General features: G+C 43.3%; 5 protein-coding genes across 5 annotated transcripts; 3 read left to right on the plus strand and 2 right to left on the minus strand.

The window, feature by feature from the left end:
• The first annotated feature begins 3 nt into the window (after nucleotides 1-3).
• On the plus strand, nucleotides 4-3,605 carry LOC148402027 (tetraspanin-7-like). The gene is made up of 7 exons (XM_088366733.1): nucleotides 4-679; nucleotides 1,467-1,655; nucleotides 2,012-2,086; nucleotides 2,173-2,268; nucleotides 2,377-2,532; nucleotides 2,601-2,684; nucleotides 2,945-3,605. Exons 1-7 carry the CDS (start codon nucleotides 599-601, stop codon nucleotides 3,011-3,013), a joined length of 750 nt encoding a protein of 249 aa, XP_088222859.1. The 5' UTR covers nucleotides 4-598; the 3' UTR covers nucleotides 3,014-3,605.
• A 78-nt stretch (nucleotides 3,606-3,683) lies between these two features.
• LOC148402028 (uncharacterized) lies at nucleotides 3,684-5,555 on the minus strand. The gene is made up of 4 exons (XM_088366746.1): nucleotides 5,102-5,555; nucleotides 4,793-5,023; nucleotides 4,485-4,583; nucleotides 3,684-4,343 (listed from the first exon to the last, which is right to left on the minus strand). Exons 1-4 carry the CDS (start codon nucleotides 5,363-5,365, stop codon nucleotides 4,233-4,235), a joined length of 705 nt encoding a protein of 234 aa, XP_088222872.1. The 5' UTR covers nucleotides 5,366-5,555; the 3' UTR covers nucleotides 3,684-4,232.
• Nucleotides 5,556-6,498: 943 nt separating this feature from the next.
• Nucleotides 6,499-12,382, plus strand: LOC148402029 (uncharacterized). Its single transcript, XM_088357723.1, has 11 exons — nucleotides 6,499-6,631; nucleotides 7,804-8,006; nucleotides 8,178-8,255; nucleotides 8,913-8,993; nucleotides 9,083-9,181; nucleotides 9,448-9,571; nucleotides 9,647-9,926; nucleotides 10,004-10,145; nucleotides 10,460-10,979; nucleotides 11,276-11,731; nucleotides 11,843-12,382. The coding sequence occupies exons 1-11, from the start codon at nucleotides 6,628-6,630 to the stop codon at nucleotides 12,046-12,048; spliced, it is 2,193 nt and encodes a 730-aa protein (XP_088213849.1). The 5' UTR covers nucleotides 6,499-6,627; the 3' UTR covers nucleotides 12,049-12,382.
• Nucleotides 12,383-12,565: 183 nt separating this feature from the next.
• On the minus strand, nucleotides 12,566-16,607 carry f2 (coagulation factor II (thrombin)). The gene is made up of 15 exons (XM_088357737.1): nucleotides 16,451-16,607; nucleotides 16,186-16,266; nucleotides 16,030-16,109; nucleotides 15,928-15,952; nucleotides 15,641-15,706; nucleotides 15,458-15,566; nucleotides 15,231-15,367; nucleotides 14,552-14,845; nucleotides 14,361-14,477; nucleotides 14,133-14,259; nucleotides 13,799-13,966; nucleotides 13,536-13,709; nucleotides 13,241-13,419; nucleotides 13,083-13,153; nucleotides 12,566-13,001 (listed from the first exon to the last, which is right to left on the minus strand). Exons 1-15 carry the CDS (start codon nucleotides 16,509-16,511, stop codon nucleotides 12,852-12,854), a joined length of 1,839 nt encoding a protein of 612 aa, XP_088213863.1. The 5' UTR covers nucleotides 16,512-16,607; the 3' UTR covers nucleotides 12,566-12,851.
• Nucleotides 16,608-18,469: 1,862 nt separating this feature from the next.
• Nucleotides 18,470-22,483, plus strand: fbxo3 (F-box protein 3). Its single transcript, XM_088357771.1, has 12 exons — nucleotides 18,470-18,628; nucleotides 19,290-19,379; nucleotides 19,712-19,875; nucleotides 20,212-20,326; nucleotides 20,422-20,626; nucleotides 20,709-20,754; nucleotides 20,830-20,914; nucleotides 21,086-21,208; nucleotides 21,274-21,389; nucleotides 21,466-21,573; nucleotides 21,647-21,726; nucleotides 21,802-22,483. The coding sequence occupies exons 1-12, from the start codon at nucleotides 18,543-18,545 to the stop codon at nucleotides 21,907-21,909; spliced, it is 1,326 nt and encodes a 441-aa protein (XP_088213897.1). The 5' UTR covers nucleotides 18,470-18,542; the 3' UTR covers nucleotides 21,910-22,483.
• The last annotated feature ends 188 nt before the right edge of the window (nucleotides 22,484-22,671 follow it).

Consider the following 22,671-nt stretch of genomic DNA (forward strand, 5'->3'; position numbering starts at 1 on the left):
AATAAATAAATAATGATATAAATAAATAATAAATATAACCCAACGTGCTGGGTCAAATCCTCAACCCAATTCACTCCGTTTTAAGAACCCAAGCATTGGGACTCAGCAGTTTAAATTGTGACAAAAAATATTTTCACTTGTCTTGTCATTGCTGTATGTTTTTATGAAGTACAATAATACCATGGTACTTTCTTGCTTAAAAAAAGAACATTCCCAAATTGTTGTTTTTTTTTAGGGGAGGAGCTAGAACCTATTAATGACATTTTTGTTTATTTCCTAACACAGAATTGAATCATTAGCTTGTGTGCAATGACAGAATGCATGTTGATGTTGGCAGCCAGTAGTTGGATGTGCTTGGCGCGACGGTGTTACAGCTTCACTCTGATGTTAATTGTGTGGCCTGAGTGTGAAGTATGAGCTTGTCCGGCATATGAGGACTCGTGCACCACCGCCATGCTCAGATGTGAGCATGGCAGGCGAGTGTGCGAGGCTGCCAAACGCAAAGTAGGTCCAAGTGTTTCTTTGCAAGGCTGACAGCCAGAGCGAGAGAGAGAAAGAGAGAGAGGGAGAGAGAGAGAGAGGGGGAGCGAGTGGAGCAATGGCACCGAGGAGGATGGAAACCAAACCGCTCATCTTATGTGTGAAGATTCTACTACTCTTCTACTCTTTCATCTTCTGGGTGAGATGCCTTTTTGACTCCATTGGAAAGTTTGCAATCTCTTGTTTTGCGTCTTGAGCTGAAAGGTTTAAAGATGTGCGTGTGTGTGTGTGTGTTTTTTTTTAATCACTCAGTGTTTAAGTTTTATCCTGAGAGGTGGGAGAATGGTGTGGATTCTGATGGATTGCATGAGCATTCAAGCTTTTTTTTAAAAAGCTTAGGGCAGAGTTCAGGTATGGAATCATCCGAGGAATGATGAGAAACAGGGCGAAGCCATCTCACCCACTTGGTAATGAAGAAAGTGGCTAACATAGGTGTGTCCAAACTTTTTCTTCCAAGGAGCGTAGACAATGGAATGATGCTGTCACTTAGATATTCTTCACCTTTAATTTGTTAAACAGTTGGAAACCAATCCATCGGTGTACCTAAAGAGATCCTAAACAAAGCTATTTTCTTAGTGTATCTGTCTTGTTTTATCTCTAAACGTGATAATACACAGATTTAAAAATGGCGGTAATGCAAACCGATTTGAATAAGACAATCGATCCCGATTTACCTGAACCAAATTGATTGATCAAAATTGTTTTTAATTTTTTTTTTTATTGGTTGTTCCTCTGTAGTGAGTAGTCATGTCAGCTGAAGGTTACGAAAATGTGATGCATAGGAAGCTTCTTAAAGCATAATTTTCATACTTCTGTGGTCGACCAAGCCTTGAGGTTTTATCGTTTTTTTTTAATGATTTTTGGGTTTATTGGTTTTCTATATTTGGCCTTGTGTATGGTTCTTATTGCTTTTTTGAATTTGACAGGTGACAGGTGTGGTCCTGCTCGCGGTGGGTTTGTGGTGGAAGTTCATGCTGAGTCCTTACACGCTGTTGATCTCCAGTGCACCGTCCAACGCTCCCTTTGTTCTGACCGGCACCGGCGTTGCCATTGTGCTGTTCGGCCTGTTTGGATGCTTCGCCACGTGCAGGGGGCATCCTTGGATGCTCAAACTGGTGAAATATTGCTTTGGCTTTGGCAACGTTTGGGTTTAGTCAGGCTTTTTGGAACGGATTGGTCACAAAAAGCAAAGATCCACCATAGTATAAATGACACGTCTAAACTTCATTTCCTGAATATGTTTTTGTTGATTTTGTTTCAGCGAATTCGTTTAATGCTCGCTATGTTAATTGTAATTATCAGGAGGCGGCAGTTGAACTATTTTATGTATGCCAGAAAGATCGAGACACGGCCATGGAGCCTTTTCTGCGGGATTACGGAAGAAGAGTTAACCCCCACCTCCAGAATTCATACTTTGTCTGATAATGTGTGACCTCTGAGGTCTGCCTGATTGCACGTCTGACCCCAACAGTACGGCATCTTTCTGGCTTTGGTCTTCCTAATCGAACTCATCGCTGGAATCTCAGGCTTCATCTTTCGCCACGAGGTTGAAATCTGACAACCGAACCCACATGTTTTCATTTGATAAATCATTTGTTGTGGAAGTCAGTGTGTTTGTTTGTGCATGTTCAGATCAAAGGCACATTCCTCACCACATACAGCGAGACTCTGCTGAGATACGATGGACGAAGCGACAGAAGTGTGGCTGTGGATGACGTTCAACGCAAAGTCAGTGCCCCTGCATCTAGTAATGTCTAGTCTGTCTTGTTACACGCCCAAACTATTGAATAGCTAACTTTAGCTCTGCATTGTTTTATTTTTGTCCCCTTTGTGCAGTTGCAATGCTGCGGTGTTCATAACTATACTACCTGGTTCGCCAGCGACTATTTCCCAACCGGGGGAATCCCTGTCAGCTGCTGTGTTACTTTCTCCGACTGCAAAGAAACAGACTTGAAGAACGCCACTTTGGCAGCTCGCAAAGTCCACAAGCAGGTGACGAGTGATGTAGTCACACGTTTATGATTGATAAATGATTAAAAGACAAAATTGTGTGTATGCAGGGTTGTTACCAGCTGGTGACGTCCTTCATCGAGAGCAACATGGGAATTATCGCTGGGGTCACTTTTGGGATCGCCTTCTCTCAGGTGCTCATCCGTCTTCAGAATAGCGTGACAAACCATGCCAATCAAACACAGTGGTACCTTGAGATACAAATTCAAACGTTCATTTGGTGACCAGACTTGTATCTCAAAACATTTCAAACCACCTTGGAAATGCCATCGCACCAGTACAGCCCCCCCCAACACACACACACACTCAAAAACAACATAAATTAATTAAATTTCTAAATCAGAGCAAATAAGCTATAGAACCATTCTAACAAATGACATCGTATGTGCTTCAGCTCATCGGCATGTCGTTGGCCTGCTGTCTGTCTCACTTCATCAACACCAACCAATACGAGATGGTCTGAAGAAGTAACAATGGAAACCTGTGGAATCATTTGCTACGTTGTGTAAAATACAGGCGAGGTCACTCTTTGTCTGATTGATGGATTGATTGATTGATTGAAACCTTTATTGTCCCCTCTGGGGGAAATTAGTTGTCAAACAGCTCATGACATTTAAAAAAGGGGAAGACAAACAGTCTGGTTCTTTCCTGTTTGGTTCAGTTAACAAGATGATTGTTGACTACTTGGCGAAGGCCAAGGAGTTCACCTTGCATTTGAACTAAGGAACAACAAATGTTATAACAGTGTCTTGAGTGTTAATCTGAAAGCCCATAATGTATGATATTGTAGGTGTCATGAACTGTGCTATTGTAGACAATAGAATTACAGAAATGTTAACTGATTCACTTATGTCAATTTGTAAGTCATTCCCATTTTGGTATCTGATCAACATGAAGTCATTCTTTTGTTTTGGTTGACTGTGAGTTACAGTAAGTTCTCCTAAAATGACCCAATGCAGCAAACTTTGTCTTGCCTACATGGGCCTATTTGCAAACTCTGCTGTCATACAAAATAAGGACCAATAAAGTTTAGGGACTAGTTTCAAGAATGGAAATTATGTCAATTTTATGAATTTTTTTTTTTTTTTTTTTGGCAATGTCTCACCAACCATTACAGAAAATACGTAAGCAAATTATTAAAGATTCAGTTAGTTGTTTAATTTAACAGGTGATAAAGGGGCAGGCACGTCAAAGTGTTAGAACCATTTGATTTTTAGCTCAAACCAACTTTTCCTCTTAAAGTTACCAACTCAGTTAATTCCTTTATCCTGAACTTGACTCAACATGTGTTCAACAAAGTTTATCTCATCGTCTTCAGTTTGTTTGTTGGTATGTTCTTCATCGCTTGCTGCATGTTAGAAGGTGTTCATCTACTTATCCTCTAAATGGCATTAGTGGGCTAACTTTAGCCCGCCATAATACAGACATGACTCCTCTAGCACTCATCATTGAGTGTGGTGTTCGTTTTGAGCAGTGGAAAGTACAGAGGATTGAATCATTGTACAGAAAATAAGTGTAAATATCAACAAAGCCTCCCAGTGCCCACGGTAATCTTTAATATGGTCTATATCAAGTCACTTGCTGACCATGCCATTGTTGCGTGATTTGTGGGAATTTTAAAGGCCATTGCAGCCTTGATTGACCCCCTTTTGATGGAGCTCCAGTGGGTGCGAATCTGTGTCTCAGGGCACTATCACCCTTGTGGAGCTCCAGTAGGCCGCCTGCTGAGGTGCGAGGACTTCGATGTGACATGTAGGACATGACTGCTTCCTCCATAGCCATTCCTCTATACACTGAAAAAAAAAGAACACTCATTTTACCAAATGAGATACTGTCTGTGAAGTCAAGACACAACATACACAATACATTTGTCCTTTTGTTGTTATCATAAGCATCTGCTTCATTTCAGATGGGGAGTGGCGCTTGGTAATTACCTCTTTGTGGAAAGTGTGTGTGCACTGCAGCTCTCGGACCCCGCCGGGTCCTCGGTTCAGGTCGTGATGGCAGATCAGACACATGCTATCTGCATCGCTCTGCAGTACACCCAAGCAGTTATTGTCATTGTACGCAAAACGATTTTGACATTCAACGTAATGTCTGAGCGTTAAAGGCAAGGTTTGGAATTTCAGCCTTGTAAGGTTGATTTACTCGGGGCAATATCAAGAGGTGCAAGGTGGGGCCTGAAAAGGATGAATTTTTGAAAACCAAACACAAATGTAGGTTAACACTAGCCATAGCTCACCAAAGACATGACGTTGCGTCTCCTGAACTGGCTCTTTTTCTCAGGTGCAATGGTCTCTGGGATTGTGGGTATGAGAGAAGGTCTCCGTTCAGCAGCAGGCGCACAAGAGGCTCCCTCCTGCTGAGATGGCAGCAGTCGACGAGAGGAGGAACGTCGCAGCAGAGTCTTGGCGGTCACGGGAGCTCTGGTGCAGGAATGCAGACGAGCGAGCTGCATGGTCGTGAGAGTCGCCTGCACACACCAATGAAAATCTGGTTTTATTTATTAAAAAAATTACAGCACTAAAGAATTGTACGTGCTGCATCTTACCAGACACGGCAGAGATGATCGGCGCTTGGTTTGAAGACGAGCTGCTGACTCCAAGCTAATTCTGCTTTCAGCTGTACCTTCTTCCACTTCCTCATCTTGCTCTTCATCAGTTGTCTTCTGCTTTTCGCTACCTCTGTACCGCTGCATCCAGGCATTGAAAATGTTGGCATCCTCTTCCTCATCCTCCTCCTCTTCATCTTCCTCTCCTGAAATCACAGGGTTCTGGTCTTGTGCAAAGACCTCACTTCCGTCTTCAGCATCCATGAACCCAAGAAAGGGTCTGTTGTCAGATAACTAGGAGTTAATTAATAGGCCAGCATTTATGTTGCAATGGACATGCTGAAAAAGGTTACATTACTTGTAACTGGGCTGCAACAAACTCATCCAATGCTAGTCTTTCTATATCAATGCACTCTCTGCTTCAATCTCTTTGCTTGTGTTGCTCTTGCCAAAAGCCTGATAATCCATTTAGGCAAAGATGGATGAAGCTGGTTTAGTGTATCTGTGTCAAAGGAGCCCAACAGTGAGAAAGAAGTGTAACACGACTGTTTGAATGCCTCAATAATACTACTTTCTAGCACCATACTACACTCCAGCACTGAGCATTTTCCGGTCTAAAAGCCGTCTATTAGACGTCTATAAATAGACGTTTGAAGTTTAAACCTCAATTCCAATAAAATTGGGACATCATTTTGAACATATATTCATTTGAATAAAGTACACCGCAGACACAAGGTACTTAATGTTCATTCAACTTATCTATCTCTCTCTCTCTCTCTCTCTCTCTCTCTCTCTCTCTCTCTCTCTCTCTCTCTCTCTCTCTCTCTCTCTCTCTCTCTCTCTCTCTCTCTCTCTCTCTATATATATATATATATAATATTTTGTTGCAAATATTCACTTAATTTGATTTAGGTACTAGTACATTAAATAGGTGTTATTTGCGTTTGGTGATGTTTTAAACAGGCCAAGATTTCACACTGTGTAAGTCAAGTAGCATAGTTAGTGCACTGATACTAGATAATTGTTTTTTATGGTGGTGTGCGCAGATATTTGTCTTGTGTAAGACAGGTGGGTGTCTTTGCTCAATAACCTCGCAATTACTTCAATGGAGCAAATAATAGAATGACCATGGACAATAAACATATTTTTATTTAGAAAGTTGAAGTCGCCTCAGCTGGCTGTAGAAGTACTGTACTGTTGCACAATCTCTTCTCTGTGAAAACAAACTGTAACTGTAATTATTATTATTATTATTATTATTATTATTATTATTATTATTATTATTATTATTATTATTATTATTATTATTATTATTATTATTATTATTGTAGTTGTTAATAAATCGAACAAGCTCAAGTAATGTTTTGATTGGCTGATGTGTGTGGGCGTGCGTGACGCCGGATGTGTACAACAACCAGATTTTAAACTTCCGGTATGATGGCGGTAATGGTCTATGTTGATGAATACATCTAACTTGTCAGCATCATTACTCACTTGAATTTCCAGTCTGCGACCTAAACGAAAAAATGGGTTCGTCTCGATGTATTTAATTTTTTTGTTGCATTATGTGGAAAATTGTCATTTTCGGAGAATGTAGCTAGCGTGCTAGCATACGACTGCGTCTGCTTTCGAGTACTCAAATGCCATGAAACAAAACATGAGTAATGAAAAAGTTCGGATATTCTTACGACCATTTTGGTAAATACACAGATTAGTAATGATTTGAGTAGTAGGAGCAATTCGGATAATGGATGGATACATATTTGTGAAATAATGTCCAATATTAGCAAGTTTATTCCTTTCACTCATTGCTCAAAGTTATTATCCTCGTGTATACCGTCAAAATCGTCATTTTTGGACGTTTTTGGGAAAACATTTATTACCACTGTATTTCTCTTGATAAAGAACTTAGATATAGTTTTGGCAAACCCATTTCACTGTCATCCTGACTAACCACCAGATGTTATGAAACGCAGTGGTATCCTGATAAAAAGTAAGAGGTTTTACATGATGCTGCTTGGGCAATAATGTATCAAATGTGTCGTGTAGCTATTTAGTTTGCTTTGTGTTGCAAGCCTAAACTTGGCTAATGACCTCAAGTGAAGTGGCAATATTAAATTCTGCCGTTATGCAACTTGGCATGGATGTCTGCTTATGACACAGCTAAATGTTTACATTTATGAAATGATGGAAGATCATCTTGGAATATTTCCAAAATCACACTATTAACTTTGCATGGATATACACAGAACCCTTCCTTGGAAATGAGCTTGTAATGTTTGAATTGCATAAATAAGGTATCTGTATGTACGTGAGCAATTGCCAATCTTTGTCACAGTTGCTTGGATTGTGTGACTTCAGTCAAAATGAATCGAAGGTGGCTATAAAATACCCTCCCTCAAACTATAGAATATTAGTATATAGAGTAATTTGTAAATTTTTATTTATTTATTCCTTTTTTAAATTGTAGAACATAAAATAGACAAAATAGGAACATGAAAATCCAGAAGCTGCTGAAGAATATCACTTTAAAATAATATTAATCTTTATGGAATAATAAGTAAGGCAAATTCAGCCGTAAGAATCTCTTAAATTAACTTTGCTTTTGCTTTTAAAAAAAAAAGAATGATACTCACCTTTGAATCTAACATTATTTTCCATGTCATTTAATTCAAAATTGTACTGGTGTTCTCACTCCGCAGCTTCTCCACTCTCCTTTTCCTCACTGCGCCTTCTCGTCTCTCCTCTTCGTCTGCTGACGGCGGCAATGTGGCGGGTGGCACAGCAGCAGAGTGTCAAGGATTATGGAATTCTGGAAGAGTTTGTGTCTCTGATGACAGAGGCAGTTCCCCAATTGCTGACTGAAAAACAGAGGAGCCTGCTGCTGCTTGCGCTCAGGGCCAAGGTGTGGGTCTCATTATTGCCCACTTATTAGAAATCTTGTCCTGTTTGTGTGATTTTCGCTTTCCAACCAGTATTTTTTTTCTTTCTCACTACAACAAAATCCCATGTCTAAATGTAAATCTCATTGTAGTTTGAAGAAATACAAGCATCAAAGTTTTGTCGTTTACCACAGATGAGCCTTCTTGATGCTGAAGCGCAAACTGACCACCAGGTCAACCAGGACGGGATTCCCTCCATCTCCATGATACCAGTGAGAGACACACATTCTGGTTTCATCATTCGAGTTTCATCTCATTTGAGTTAACATCGTTTTCACACACTTAAAAACTGTTGCAATAGATCAACTGAAACAAAGGCTGTTATTGATAAATAATCTCTTGAGAATCTTATTTTACTATCGACTTTTTATTCACCAATGAATGTTGCAAATCTCAGTGAGTTAAGCATGGAGAGAGGGTAACTGCAATTTTTATGGGCAAGTTAGGCGTTCAGCCCGTCAAAAACAAACATTTAAAATCCATTTCAGCATCTTAGACAAAGTGTGAAAAATATGGAAGCAAAAACTATTTATGGTGCCACATAGTGTAAGTTTCGTTAACGAAAACTAAACAAAAACATCTTCGTCGACGCACAGTTTTCACCGGACAAAAACTAGAGACCAAAAGCATCCATTCATAAACTATAATTGACTAAATCAGTATGTATTTTTGTTGACTAATCAAGACTTCACAATAATGTAGTTCATTAAATAGATTGGGCTAAAATCTATGGACAAAGTCTGTGGAAAAAGTCACGAGACCAATGTGATTATAAGCAAAGTAACCTGATTAATTTTGCATGTAGCCATCATCATATTGAAGTTGACATGATCGAACCGTGCTTCACTTTTCTGAATTTTGTTCTCCAGCTCGGTGCAGGCTCACAGATTGTCGACTGTGGTTCCGCGTTATTGAAAGCCAGTCAATTGGATAGACAGTGCCTATTGCAGGTCAGAGTCGCAACAAGATGATGATGATGATGCCATACCTTAAGATAAGTGTGTCCTTTCATGTTTAATTTTGGCTTTGCTCTTTTAAGGATGTGTTCAACCAGACCTTTGATGAGGCTCTCCAGACTCTTCTCTCTGACTTCTTGGCTCGGCTGGAGCAGCTTTTTCCTGTCCCTGACTTCAAACAGGTACCCTTCAATTTATGGGACGGACAAAAATTTGATCATTTGGGTGGGGATGTACTGTATATGGGTTGTTCTCTTGAAGTAGCGTGCAAAAATGGACCATAGGAGCTGGAAAATAAACTTGTTTGATACCATGTCAAAATAATATAAGATTTGAATCAAACTTTCCTGCAATGTGTTTGAATACATAATCATCCCTTCGTTTGCAAGAAGCGGTTGAATGTTGTGGTCTACCTCGTGCATACATGCAAACTTTTTTTTTTTTCCAGGCTGCATCATGGCTCAGTGCTGCCCCCGCTTGCCTGGCTGACTGTTTCAGTCTGGCTGACAGGGAGGACCTGAAAATACTACTAAGTAATCCAAGCTGTTGGTTAGGTCAAGTCACTCCCGCAGGTATAAATCTTCCACATGGCCCTGTGTCTTGTTTGTCTGAAGAAAAATTTGGTAACCCATTTTTTCTTTTGATAGTTGATTGTGACACAGAGAACATCCTCCACTCTGCTTGGTCCCATCCTCTCATCACAAAGCTGACAAATCCTGAGCCTCCTCACCTCAGTGTACAAGTCCAATCAGATTTTTACACTGACACGGGGAGTCCCGCCTTGGATGTGGATATGGAGGTAACCGTGATGATGGAAGATGAAAAGGAGGACTTTGTGATAGTGCAGATGTCACCACCAGCTGAACCAGAGTCCGACCTCAGCTCAGCCGCGGATTCCGTCACACACGTAAAACCTGAGGGAGACGGGTGAGATCTTTTCCCGCTTGATGTCACTCATGCCACATTTCACGTACTTTATCTTTCTAATCAACTTTTCCAATCAGTGTTGAGGACTCGGGTGCAAGCCAATCAGGACATGTGCCAGATCAGCCGCACACTGATGCCATATCCAGCGTTTCCCAACATTCTCAGCGAGTGGCTCACAAATGTCCGCAGTGTGGGAAATATTTCATCTACCGCTCTCAGGTATCTGTTGCCACAATGTCCAGTCAGATTTGGACTAGTTCAACCACTTGAAATTTACCTGTCCCATTAAAAATAGGCCCTCGACAGCAAAAATGGACTTTTTGAGACATGAGACAAAAAATAATGACATACCCCCCCAAATATAAATACGATTGTAAAAAAAAATTCAGATACATATCCGTTGTACTTGGCACAAAAATAAGTTATTTTATATTTTGTATCAATCGGTTGATCAGAATTTTATTCTGCTTTCCAAAAAGTCTATATCAGTCAGTTGCTCATCCTGACAGCACTAATGAGCGGTCTGTCTGCAGGTGATCCGTCACCTGCATGCCAATAAGTCCTGTGGCTCCACCTTAAGCACAATTGTAACAGCACGCCAAGATAAAGCACCTGCTGGCGACAAGGCGCTCCCCTCCAAAGAACGCCAACACAAATACCTTCGCTCCACCAGAAGCCACATGTGTTTCCAGTGCGACGATGTCTTCGGCACCAAAGCCGAGCTGCTGTCGCATCAGCGCAGCCACCGCGCCCGGCCCGTCTTTCGATGTGGCCAGTGTGACAAGGAGTTCCTTCACCTATCCACTTTGACCAATCACAAGCAGACCCACCGCGACAGCACCGCTTACATCTGCAGCCAGTGCGGCAAAGAGTTCAGCTCGGCCAAAGAGAGAGACGCCCACCGCCAACGGCACCAGCCGCTTGACCTCACCTGCACAGTGTGCTCGCAGAAGTTCAGCTCGCAGTCGCAGCTGCTGCGCCATCTTCAGACACACACGGTGGAGGGTGCTGAGCCGTGCTTCCGTTGCCGTTTCTGTGAGGAGACCTTCCCAGGTAACAGAGATGGCAAAAAGTACCAGTACAGATCATTGTCTGGCAAAAGGAGCAACACGGTGCTGCCTTGAGATAGGAGTTCCACTTGCGGTTCAGAACAGGAGTATGACAAATTCCCGATTGTGAGGAAATGCCATTTGGGTCAACTCCAGCTAATCACATGGGATAGGGACTGGGCTGTCCTGCGTATAGTGAACATCTGATGCTCATTGATGATTGATGCCAATATGGGTGACATCACACTTGATCACTCATCTTTCTGTGATGTCAAGTCTAACGTGTCGGTTTCTCCACAGGAGTGACTCTGCTTCGTATCCATCAGCGCTCGCATACGCCCCGCTCATACCAGTGCGAGCAGTGCAACAAGATGTTCGCCTCGCACACCGGCCTCCAGTCGCACAGAGCGACTCACAACGCAGACAGTCGCTTCCTGTGCTCTCAGTGCGGTAAACGCTTCAAGACACGTGACGGGCTGGAGGGCCACCTGAGGACGCACAGTGGCGAGCGACCGTATCGCTGCCCTTACTGTTCCAAAGATTTCACGGCCCTCGCTGGCCTCAACGTGCACGTGCGGCAGCATACCGGCGAGCGGCCGTATGTATGCACGGTTTGCGGCAAGGGCTGGCCGTCCGGGGGCGACCTGCAGAAACATATGAGGGTTCACACTGGTGAGCGGCCGTACACCTGCCAGGAATGTGGGAAGTCCTTTGCTAACTCAGGCCACCTGATCGAACATCGCCGCATCCACACGGGTACGTAGGACCAACCGCTCTGCACTCTGAAGGGCCTGATTTACTGAAGGTTTGCAGTTGCGTGAGTGTAAAATCCGGCTGATTGGTGTTTGTGAAATGCTTGACATCCAGGCGAGAAGCCCTTCTCCTGTCCCGAATGTGGAAAATGTTTACGGAGGAAGTTCGACTTGAAGAAACACTTGTTGGGCCACAGCACCAATCGTCCGTATGCCTGCGTTTTGTGTCCAAAGAGCTACACTCGCAGGACTCACCTTAACAGACACCTGCTGACACACACGCCGGCTGGCGGCGAAGCAATGGCACCTGACAAGGTTTGACATTGTTCTTCACTTCAATATCTTTGAATGATGTGCAGCTCAATGTCTTCTTTAAAAAAATATTTTGGGGTGTTTTGAACCAATAGATTATGATATAGATTGACTGTTTTTACCGCAAATAGAATTTTAGTTGGGTGTGATTGTGATTATCAATGGTTGTTTTTCTACGCGTACCTTGCGATTGGCTGCTGACCAGTTCAGATTGTACTCTCCCCTTTCCAATACTTGACAAATATTGATTTCTTAGCGATGTTGGGACTTTAGAACATCACCCATCTTTATCACCATTCGCATGGCATTCATCAGGAAATAAAACTATTTGAAAAACGTACAATACGTGTATTTTAATTCACTTTGCGAGATTGTTTATGAGTGGCCGGATTATTCTGCATTTAGAGGTTATTCAGGGGGACTTCATCGCCTTCAAATATTTGATCTCATCTGGGGGGGACGCAATTTCAAAGCCGTCTGAGAATTGATATCAAGGATCTAAAATGAGAACATATGCAAAAAAAACTCCACAGATAAGCAATTGTTTAGTTCACAAATCATGCATAATTTGGAGCACAAACGACATCCTAAAGACATTTAGCTGAGACATGTATGTAATGTGATGAATGGTGGCGAGTGTTGCCATCTGCAAGTCAGAAACTACTTTTACACGGTACATTTCTTACAGAAATATGAACTGAAATGTGCATTTATTGTAAATGTAGATGAATGTTGCCGCTGCATGTTGTGTCCTATCAATTAAAATCATTTCTGAACAGGACAAACTTTATTTGCATGATTTGCTTCACACTCTAGTCTTCGTCATTAGTGTTTTCAATGACTTTCCTCATCCACCTGCTCATCCTGAAAACATGCGTGAAGAAACCATACTTTCCATCACGATCGCATCCTTCACCCCACGACACAATTCCGATCTGGTACCAACGGTTTTCTTCCGGATGCTGCAACAACAAGGAGACGTTCAAGGTAATCTCTCACAATGATAGAAAGAATTGATGGAACATGATGTTCCTTGCGTTCACCTTCATCACAAAGGGTCCACCACTGTCTCCCTCGCAGGCATCACCTCGCTCTGAGTCTTCAGGTTTGTATCCTAAAAGGGGTCAATATAATTTGCCTTTGCCCCAGCAGATTTATTTATTTTAAAGAAGAAAACTGGAGAGGAACAAAGAGAGAGTACCAGCGCAGAACATGTTGTTAGTGATCCTGACGCTCGTGGAGCTTCTGCAGACGCTCTGATCGGCGATGGGCAGATGGATTTGCTGAAGAACCGTCGGCAAGGCTCTCGCAGACGGGCTCCAGGCTTCCCTCAGGTTTCCCCAGCCGGTCACTCGACCTTTGAATCCTGCATTCATCAGCCTGTCGGCAATCGAAAAATGTCAGTCCATCGTAGCAATCCGTCATTCTGACGCGACCACGGAATTGTGTTCGTACTGAACTGGATAATTGCAAAACTGTCAGACTTGTGTGCTCACATTTTGGCCACCTTCTTGTCGGGCAAGCAGACGGGGTGGATCCGGTCAGTGAAGACGATCGGTCTCCTCATGTGCAGTAGTGCGATGTCTCGGTTCAGATTCACCCTCCAGTCGTACTTTGGGTGGACGATGATTTGGTCAATCGCCACAATCTTCTCAATGTTACGTTCAAACCTGGATATGAACGACATGACACAGACAGCATCACCGACGTGTTGCCCGCAAATGGTTGCATGGGGTGGCAAGAAAAGTCTTTGTCTTACGTGGCCCTGTTGTGTTTGCCCAAGCGCACGATGATGTCGTTGGTGGTGAAGTTCTTGTTCCAGGGAGGATATAGGATGCAATGAGCGGCTGTGAGGATCCACTGGTCGCTGATAAGACTTGCGCCACACAACAACTCTTGAGGGCTTCTCTTGTACAGCATCACTTGCCTGAAGGACATGAATACGTTTTACCTCCATATCACTCTGGACCAGGGGCGTATTTAGTCATTTAAGGGCTTAAATCATAGAGTGTCTCCCCCCCCCCCCCACACACACACACACATAAAGGTTTTGCAATTAACTGAAGTTTCGACAGTAGTTCGAGTCTGGTTACCATGGCGCTGAGGAAACCTCGGCATCGGTACCCCCAACAATGCGTTGTTGTTGGTATGATTCCAGCAGCTGCTTTTCATTGGCGTCTTCCTTGTACTGCTTTTCAAACAGGGGCCTCTCGCCACACACTGCAACACATGAAGCTCAGAAGCATCCATTCCCCCCTCCAGGTATGAACTAGTTTCATTCTGCTTGCTCATTTTGTGGCCAGAAAATAAGAAGGTCTTACCGTTCTCCCCTTGCCCAAACGAACGAGGGTTAAAAAATGCCTTCCTGGCAGGTGCGCCGACAGAGCGCTCGCGACCAGCAGACTGTGGTGGCGACTCATAGTCAATCAGGTCTTCTTCTGCAGGTAAGACACACAGCCCCCATTGCTGTCTGCTGCACTGGTTGAAGTGGCGCCACTGGCATCATATTTACCACACAGAGGGAAATTGCAGTAATCCACTGTCACATTCTCCTTTTGCTGAATATAGCACCATGGGCCTTCTGGGTCGTTGTCAGGATTACGACACTTGTTGCCCTTGAGACTGACTTCGGGTAAAAAGTCCTTGCCCTGGCTCAGCTTCTGGACTTCTGGAAGGGACCATTGCAGGCAGGTGTGGCCTCCCATGGTCACGGCCAGGTCACCGGTGTAGTCCACGCCATTATCCACTAAACAGTCACTGGCACTTTTTGGTGCAGGGGCCACAGTGGGGGGGACAAAGGTTTGCCCTTGAAGGAAAAACAATCCATGATACAGCATCGGCCCCCAATATATCTTAAGACCGCTTTGTACTGTAACCCGCCCCCCAATATGTCTTAAGACTGCTTTGTACCATAACTCTCTAGCATGGCTATCCAAACCTCATGGTATTAAATTGACGCCGGGCCGAAAAGGCCAGAGGCAAAAATGAGCCATTGAAGCGGTTAAATAAGAGAAAATTCCCTTCTGAGGCAGTTTGACGTACGCAAATACAACTTTCTGTACGACCAGACACACAAAGACCAAAAAAAAACTGTAAATCCACGCTGCCTCATTCTCTGAACCACGGCACAATGGAAATTGCTCAGATTGCAGTACAAAGTCATCCCTACGTAGTTGGTCAACGAGACTTGCCACATATTGGAACCGTGCAGGTCTCTTTCTGCACCATTGGGTCCTGAGTGAAACACCAGGGTCCTTCATCTCTTCCGTCTGGGTTCCGACAGAAATTCTCCTTCAGGATGCTGTCTGGTTCTGAAGCGTTGAATTCCCTGCAAAGACAAACATTCTTCAAAGCATACCGCCAAGCACTTTGAACTCACCTATTTGTGTTTGAGTACCTCGCTCAATGGAGCGGATACCTTATTATGGGATGCGGGAATCCGCTACTCCATCTTTGACAGAGTCTACCAGATTTTGTGATGTGGACGTCTCCTTCATAGTTGAGGCCTTTGCCAGAAATACACTGACCTGGACACAGAAAGGTACGCTGGCGTAAAGATGTTTGGATCACTTCCACCACACTTCCTTATTTCTGCTTTTACCTTTGATACATTCTTTGACCAAGTCGATGTTGGTCTGTGTTCGTAGCAGTGTTGTTCCCTTGCAGTCTGTAGAGGGACACATTTGCACAATTGTGTGTTTGTGCGAGTTCAGCTACACTGGACTTTGTTCATGTTTGATTAAACTTCTCGGCGAGTCAAAGAACTTGAATCGAACGTATCCAGAAAACTGGTTCCTGTCGTGCAGCTGCGCTAGCTTCTTGCGGGTTGTTTTTGTGAAAGAAGGACAACCCAAAAGTACAGGATGCTAAAGGCTACAGTGTACTCACCCAGATATTTCTGCCAGAAGACTTCCTGAAAAGGAATCCCAAATCATAGTTTAACTCGGAGTAGCTGTCACAGTCAGCAAGTGAAAATGAGTGTGCTTGTACTGTTTTGTCTGGCTCCTCAAACACTTCTCTGGCCTCTTCGTGGTCACAGATTTCCTCGATGCATTCTCTCTCCAGGTTCCCTGAGTACAATCGGCAAACGCTGACACACATGGACTGCGTTTTAGTCTTTTTTGTCTTGTGGAGCGGGTCTCTTACCTGGTTTCACCTCCTCAAACAGCTGGTTTGCTCGTCGTGTTCGGATCAGAACCTCTGAGGCTTGTTGGCTGTCGAGAAAAACTACACAAACAAACAGTAAATGTGACTTTTAGTCCACAAACTGGGGTTCTTCTGAGAAGTGTTCTTGCTGTTTTGACCGCTTGGTCTTGACTCTAAGTTTGTGAAATCATTTTCTGTTTAACCAGATGTTCTAAAAACATCTTGTCACTGTCACTTCTGATACCAAAGTTTAAGGATCAAATACCATGTTCCGTCAGACAGCCATGCAGCAGGAACAAAAGTAGAAGAGCCGCTGGTCCCACCATGATCTTCACCGCCAAGCAGGAAACTCCAAACCAAATCCAGAAGATTCCCGTTAAGTCTCTTTGTAGACCCGCGTCATCTGGTGGGCGGGAATATTGACTGCAAGGTCAAAGTATGATTCAGGTTGATGATGCACACTTTTTTACTCAAACTCATCCAGCTCCCAATACTTGGTGGAAGAGCTTAGACTCACACCCAAAATGTCTTGTTTGCCATTCATGTTCATGTCAGCGAATGATGAAAAATGGCAAATAGAGTGCACTTAACCCTTTTTCGTCATCATACCGGATGCCATATTTCCTTATGTCATTTGAATTAATCTGAATGTAGGTTTTCCTTTTATGTTTAAAATAACTTGAAGCTCCAGGATATTGCACTGTAGCCTGGCCAATGCCAGAACCCAGTTTGATCCAGTTTGAAATGTATCCCAGTTGTGTCATACTAGCCATGTCCTAGCTAGCGCTAAGCTAGTTCATCCATTAGGTCTGGCATCCATCTTGGCTCTTGACTTTGTTTCGTTTGTAGTTAGAAGGCCAACACTGGCAAGATGGGTTTTATTGATTGACTGCTTAATATAGTCAATATTTCCATACACACTCAATTACTTTCGGCCATCCAATCAAACCTAACATGGATGTAGCGTTCACACATGCGCACTCCTCACATAGAGAGGTCACACGTACGGAGACCTGAGTACCATCCAAACATTTCTCTCTGAAGATAAAAAGCTACGACCCGTTCTCACTTGAATCAGAGAATTCCGAGTGTTTGTTTTCAATGGCCAAAGAAATGTACGTGGTAAACTGAGATACGGCCTGCATAATGATCTTAAACCTGCCGCCCCCATTCTGACATCACAGTGACCATTTTGAACTTTTGAAGTTCTTGAAGTACGCTCAGAGTAAAAGGATCAGCTTCGGAGGCTTTTCTTGTGTGCTTGTCTTCCATTTCTCTTCAAGCTACCGGGTGATCTAAATAATATAAAAAGCTTGGTGACAATACGATATTAAGTTGACGACTGTCTCTGTAGATTCTTTTGAACCTTATCAACTTTATCTTGCATGTCCGATTGACACACGCAAGAGTAAATATTGACGGAAAGAGGAGTGCATTCTGAGAGCAAAAGGCAGGCCTACACTTCATTTACATGGTTATGTTAGCTTTCAAAACTCACAGCATGAACATTTGGCCTGAGGCTACAAGACCCAAGATCATGACTCAGGAATAGTAAAGTAGTTAGCTTCACACCTAAGAGATTTTTGTTCTGATCTTCCATTTATATGCTTCTTAGGTTAACTCAAGACTTTACTTTGTCAATAGATGTGAATGGTTATGTTGCCAGCAGTTGATCTGCAGGAAATCCAGGTGTAACTTTTCACTTGTTACTAACCAATGTAGTTTTTTTGTGTGTTACTTAGTTCACAAAATTAGTAAATGGGAGCTTGTTGTCTTGATAGCACAAAAATGAAGCTAACGCTTGGTTTGAAAAACATCATGCAATATGAAATACACAAGATGTAATTTCTTTTCTTTTTTTTACCTAATTTTGCTGTTTTGCTACTCAGTTCACCACGTTACCGCAGCTATGACAACATGTTTTGATAGTATGTGCGTCAAGATAAGAGCTGCACGTTAAGGAAAAAAAAACATGTGGCATGAGATTCTCAGTACAAAATGACCATGATGTCGTTTAATAGAAGAGGAAAAGTATTTTGTGCGCAGAAAGGTTTTATTCCAAATTACATTTAAAAAATGTGTATAATTGATTATACTTTATTATTATTTGCATTTACGTGTCCTTTTCTTCTTTTTAGTGCCGGTTTTGATATTTTAGCGGTTGAACTCAACCAGTACTACCTTTTTAAATACAGTACTATTACTTCCCCGGCTGCCATCAGGAGCGCCAGGCACGTCTATCGTCTTGTTTGTTTATGTAGTGTTTCTATTGTCCAGACGGGGGAGACCTCGTACATTAAGGCGGTTTGCCAACGGTTGACTCGCGGTGGCGGAGAAGAAGAAAAAGATTGTCAACAATGGAGCCCCAGTTTCGGATCGAGTTGCTCCCGTCGGACCCGCTGCTGCACATATTGTCCTTCCTTGACTTTAGAGACTTGGTCAAGTGAGTATGTGATACCTAACGCTTTACACCGCCACTGCACGTACTGATGACGTTTGTTCCACCAAAACAAGCAGAAAGTGAAGAGGCCGAATGGCGCTAAGACGGCTAATAACAACAGATAGCATTTTCTCAGCCAACTAACAGAACCCATAGCAACAGCAGTTGTTTAACGGAATGGTTATGTCTAATAATAAGCTTTAGAAAACATGGAAGTGATGACAAACTTCTGAATGTCATTACGTTTGACACCTGGTTACAGCTAACTACCATCAAGAGGTTTTGCACAAGTACTCACTCTTTTGAGTGTGTAAACATCTCAACTGCTTACATGAGTATAAAAGTTCTAAATACAATCTGACCTTATGGCCCACAACTGATGCATCAGTCAACAAAAAAATACCGCACCTCATGTGCACTTAATTGTATTGCGTGATTGTATTGTATCATAATGTAAGATCATTTTGTGTTTCATCAAGTAATAATAAATGGAATAACCCTGAAAATATTAGATGGCTGCAGCCATATTCTGAAGCAAAGCAAAAATGTACTGAAGTACAATTATGACGTCTGTATTTTTCTACTTCTCAGCACAGCTTATTAAAGTGAATGCAATTTTATTTTATTTATAATATATGAGTTTGTATTTATGCTTGGTCTACAGCGTCAGTTCCACCAATAGGAGGCTGAATGAGTTGTCCAAACACAATCCGCTGTGGCGTACATTGTGCTCCAAATACTGGCTGATCGCAGAGTAAGTCATTGTAGAAATGGACAATAGTGCCTTTAAAAGGAAATCTCATCTATCTATCTATCTATCTATCTATCTATCTATCTATCTATCTATCTATCTATCTATCTATCTATCTATCTATCGTTGCAAAAATCTCATTTAAAGTGACTTTTTATCCCCGCCAACAAATATCATCATTGACAATATGACATTTGAAAGAAGTCATTTCTTTTTGTTTTCTCTCTCTCTCTTTTGGCATTTGTTTTATTTTTTCTCATTCCACAAAAGCGTTGAAAGTGTTTGTGCGGCATTAACTGATTTGTGCTGTTGTTTAAATTTGCCTCGTTGTTCAGAGATGAGCGGCTACAGAGCGGCCAGTCCTGGTTCAACCTCTTCAAGGAGTACTACGCTGACCTGGGCCGCTACATCCAGTACTACTCGGTGTTGAAGAGAGCCTGGGAACAGCTGACTAGTTTCCTGCGGCAGAGATGTCCACGCATGATCGCGTCACTTAAAGGTAATGTCACCGCGGCATGATACTTTTTCAGTTCGCACATCTAATGTAGCATTTAGACTACATTTAATTGTGTGAATCCTGAAAGCATTCACACATAGCATGTTATTCTAACTTAACTACCCGCTGCATACTTTACATTTTATTCTCATCACTCTGTTGATGTGTTTCAACTTCCACATTTCTTTACCCCAAATGACTGCCAATGGCACACTTAGTAACATACGTACATAACCATCCATTCATTCTCTACCGTCATCAACAACGGCTTACTGTAAATCCACTCGCAGTGATTGTCTGTCTAGTTTACTAATGGTTTCTATTTGTTTGGGTGTCCAGAAGGTGCCACGGAGGCAGAGCTGTCTAGCGTAGAGGCTCAGATCGGCTACAACCTTCCGGATGACTATCGTTGCTCATACCGCATCCACAATGGCCAGATGCTGGTCATCCCGGGGTCAGTATGTTCGTGACTGCGTGTTTTCCCATTTGTGTTTGGTGTGTGTGCGCGTGCGTCTGCGTGTGCCTCCTCATGCCTTTGTGTCCTCTTAGGCTGATGGGGAGCATGTCACTATCCAATCACTACCGTTCAGAAGTGCTGCTGGACGTGGAGACGGCGGCGGGGGGGTTCCAGCAGAAGAAGGGGATGAGATGCTGCCTTCCGCTCACCTTCTGCTTCCACACGGGCCTCAGCCAATACATGGCCCTGGAGCACGTCGAAGGGCGACGCATGTTTGAGAGCTTCTACCCCTGCCCTGTTTGTATTTCATGCCTGCAGAAAGCCCCTGGGAGTGTTACCTCGCTGTCGCTTGTGTGACCATCACCTTTCTCTCTTTTAGGATCAGACAGCCCAGGATCCCTCAGTCGTAGACATGTTCATGACAGGTGGGTTGGCTGCCACACTTATTGGCATGTTCACCTAGTGTGCTGTTTTGTGAAAAAAGTGTCGATTGTGTTCAGGTTCCTCCTTTCTGGAGTGGTTCACCACCTATGTCAACAACGTGGTTATGGGGGAGTACCCGATCATCCGAGACCAGATCTTCAGGTACATGGTCTGATGATATTTGTAGAACTTGGGGTCTGAGCTCTGCTGCAAAGAGCACCCCCCCCCCCCAAGCTTTCTGTAAAAAAAGATATACTACATAGTTTTAAAACTCCACAATGTAGTGAAGCTTGACTGCAATTCATCAACCAATTGTGATGTCACTTCCTGCAGGTACGTGCACGATAAAAGCTGCGTGACAACCACCGGGGATATCACCGTATCTGTTTCGACCTCCTTCCTGCCTGAGCTCTCCTCTGTCCACCCGCCGCACTTTTTCTTCACCTACCGCATCAGGTAGTATTTGTTCGCTCCCACTCGCCACTGTTGCCATGCGCTGACCAGCCAAATGTGCCATTCAGAATAGAGATGGCGAGTGGCGCGCCGCCTGAGGTGGCCTGCCAACTGGACAGCCGCTACTGGAAAATCACCACGTCCGACGGCAATGTGGAGGAGGTGCAAGGGCCCGGCGTGGTCGGTACGCTGCTCACGCCGCCGTGCGGTTGACTCTGGTTGGTTAAGGTGAGCAATTAAGTACGTGTGTATGTGAGCAGGGGAGTTTCCAGTCATGACGCCGGGAAAGGTTCACGAGTATGCCAGCTGCACAACCTTCTCCACGCCGTCGGAGTACATGGAAGGACACTATACCTTCCACCGACTTGGTAACGCAATTCTAAGAAGTTAGACTTCTAACATGCACTCCTGAAATGCTGTTCACATTTTGTCTTGCCACAGACAACAAGGAAGTCTTCAACGTGGCAATCCCTCGCTTCCAGATGGTGTGCCCGCCATTCAGAGAGCCCACGTTGCAGACAGTGAGTTGACAGGGCGTGACACTGAGACAGCCAATGGAACATTTGTGAGAGCGTTCCCCTTCCTCTCTTCGTCAGGAGTCGAGCGATTACACGTCAGGCAAAGAAGATGAGGACGACTACGATGGTCTGAGGGGAATCAACATGGCCGCCCTGGAAGGAGCGTGGTGCCCCCGACACATCTGATGTTTGTGACGAGGCGTTGCTGTGGAAACCAGGTGGCTGGTCGGTGGTTGTTTTTATTGTCGGTGGGTTGTGGGCAAAGCCATTGGGACATTATCGCCTTGCAGCTTGTCTCATCTGCACAACTTCACGGCGCTTGTTTGACTTTTTCAAGAGAAGGCAGGCAATGGTGATGCCTCACTTTCAGTTTATATTTTCTGAACTCTTCAGCTGCCAGCAGCCAGACCAGAATTCTTTTTTAGCCGGCATATGCTGGTCTTTTTTTTTTTTTTGCAAGTGTGTGTGTGCGTGTGTGTGTGTGTGGGGGGGCTTTCCATCAATGCTTTAGTTTAATAGTAGTCTTTTATTACAGATTGGGGGTATTGTAAAGAGTGTGGTTTTAGTCTGAAGTCGCAGAACAAATGTTGAACTCAATCACTTCCTGTGGTGGCTTTAATCATGATATTTCCACCTTTTGTTACCAGAAGCACAGTGAGGCCGATTTCTTGCAGTTTCTATGGTAAAGTGACATCACTTTGTGGTGGCTTTGTTTTTTGTTTGTGATGATTCAATAAATCTTCATTGCTGCTTCACCTTATCACGGACACCAGTCCGGCTGTATTCGACACAATTGCAATTTTTTTTTAAAGAATTTCATTAGTCAGTACTTGGATTTGCAATGACCAAAACATCTATTTCCATTTCCCTTACTTTCACTGGTACAACCAATTATTATACAAGATAAAATAATACACTACAAATCATCGAATACACTTTAATCAACCA

The sequence above is a fragment of the Syngnathus floridae genome, chromosome 2 (assembly GCF_059516105.1).
Source record: "Syngnathus floridae isolate MCC-2025c chromosome 2, RoL_Sflo_1.0, whole genome shotgun sequence".
Taxonomy (NCBI): domain Eukaryota; kingdom Metazoa; phylum Chordata; class Actinopteri; order Syngnathiformes; family Syngnathidae; genus Syngnathus; species Syngnathus floridae.

Coding starts and splice junctions, on each gene's coding strand:
- LOC148402027 (XM_088366733.1), top strand. CDS start 599: ATGGCACCGAGGAGGATGGAAACCAAACCGCTCATCTTATGTGTGAAG. Junction 2,269..2,376: donor TGGATGACGTTCAACGCAAA/GTCAGTGCCCCT, acceptor CCCTTTGTGCAG/TTGCAATGCTGCGGTGTTCA. Junction 2,533..2,600: donor CTCGCAAAGTCCACAAGCAG/GTGACGAGTGAT, acceptor GTGTGTATGCAG/GGTTGTTACCAGCTGGTGAC.
- f2 (XM_088357737.1), bottom strand. CDS start 16,511: ATGGTGGGACCAGCGGCTCTTCTACTTTTGTTCCTGCTGCATGGCTGT. Junction 16,267..16,450: donor TGGCTGTCTGACGGAACATG/GTATTTGATCCT, acceptor TTGTTTGTGTAG/TTTTTCTCGACAGCCAACAA. Junction 14,846..15,230: donor CTGCACGGTTCCAATATGTG/GCAAGTCTCGTT, acceptor TTTTCCTTCAAG/GGCAAACCTTTGTCCCCCCC.
- LOC148402028 (XM_088366746.1), bottom strand. CDS start 5,365: ATGGATGCTGAAGACGGAAGTGAGGTCTTTGCACAAGACCAGAACCCT. Junction 4,584..4,792: donor GACGCAACGTCATGTCTTTG/GTGAGCTATGGC, acceptor GGTGTACTGCAG/AGCGATGCAGATAGCATGTG. Junction 4,344..4,484: donor CACACACTTTCCACAAAGAG/GTAATTACCAAG, acceptor TTTTTTTTTCAG/TGTATAGAGGAATGGCTATG.
- fbxo3 (XM_088357771.1), top strand. CDS start 18,543: ATGGAGCCCCAGTTTCGGATCGAGTTGCTCCCGTCGGACCCGCTGCTG. Junction 20,627..20,708: donor AGAGCTTCTACCCCTGCCCT/GTTTGTATTTCA, acceptor TCTCTCTTTTAG/GATCAGACAGCCCAGGATCC. Junction 20,755..20,829: donor CGTAGACATGTTCATGACAG/GTGGGTTGGCTG, acceptor GATTGTGTTCAG/GTTCCTCCTTTCTGGAGTGG.
- LOC148402029 (XM_088357723.1), top strand. Junction 8,256..8,912: donor CCTCCATCTCCATGATACCA/GTGAGAGACACA, acceptor TTTGTTCTCCAG/CTCGGTGCAGGCTCACAGAT. Junction 11,732..11,842: donor ACATCGCCGCATCCACACGG/GTACGTAGGACC, acceptor CTTGACATCCAG/GCGAGAAGCCCTTCTCCTGT.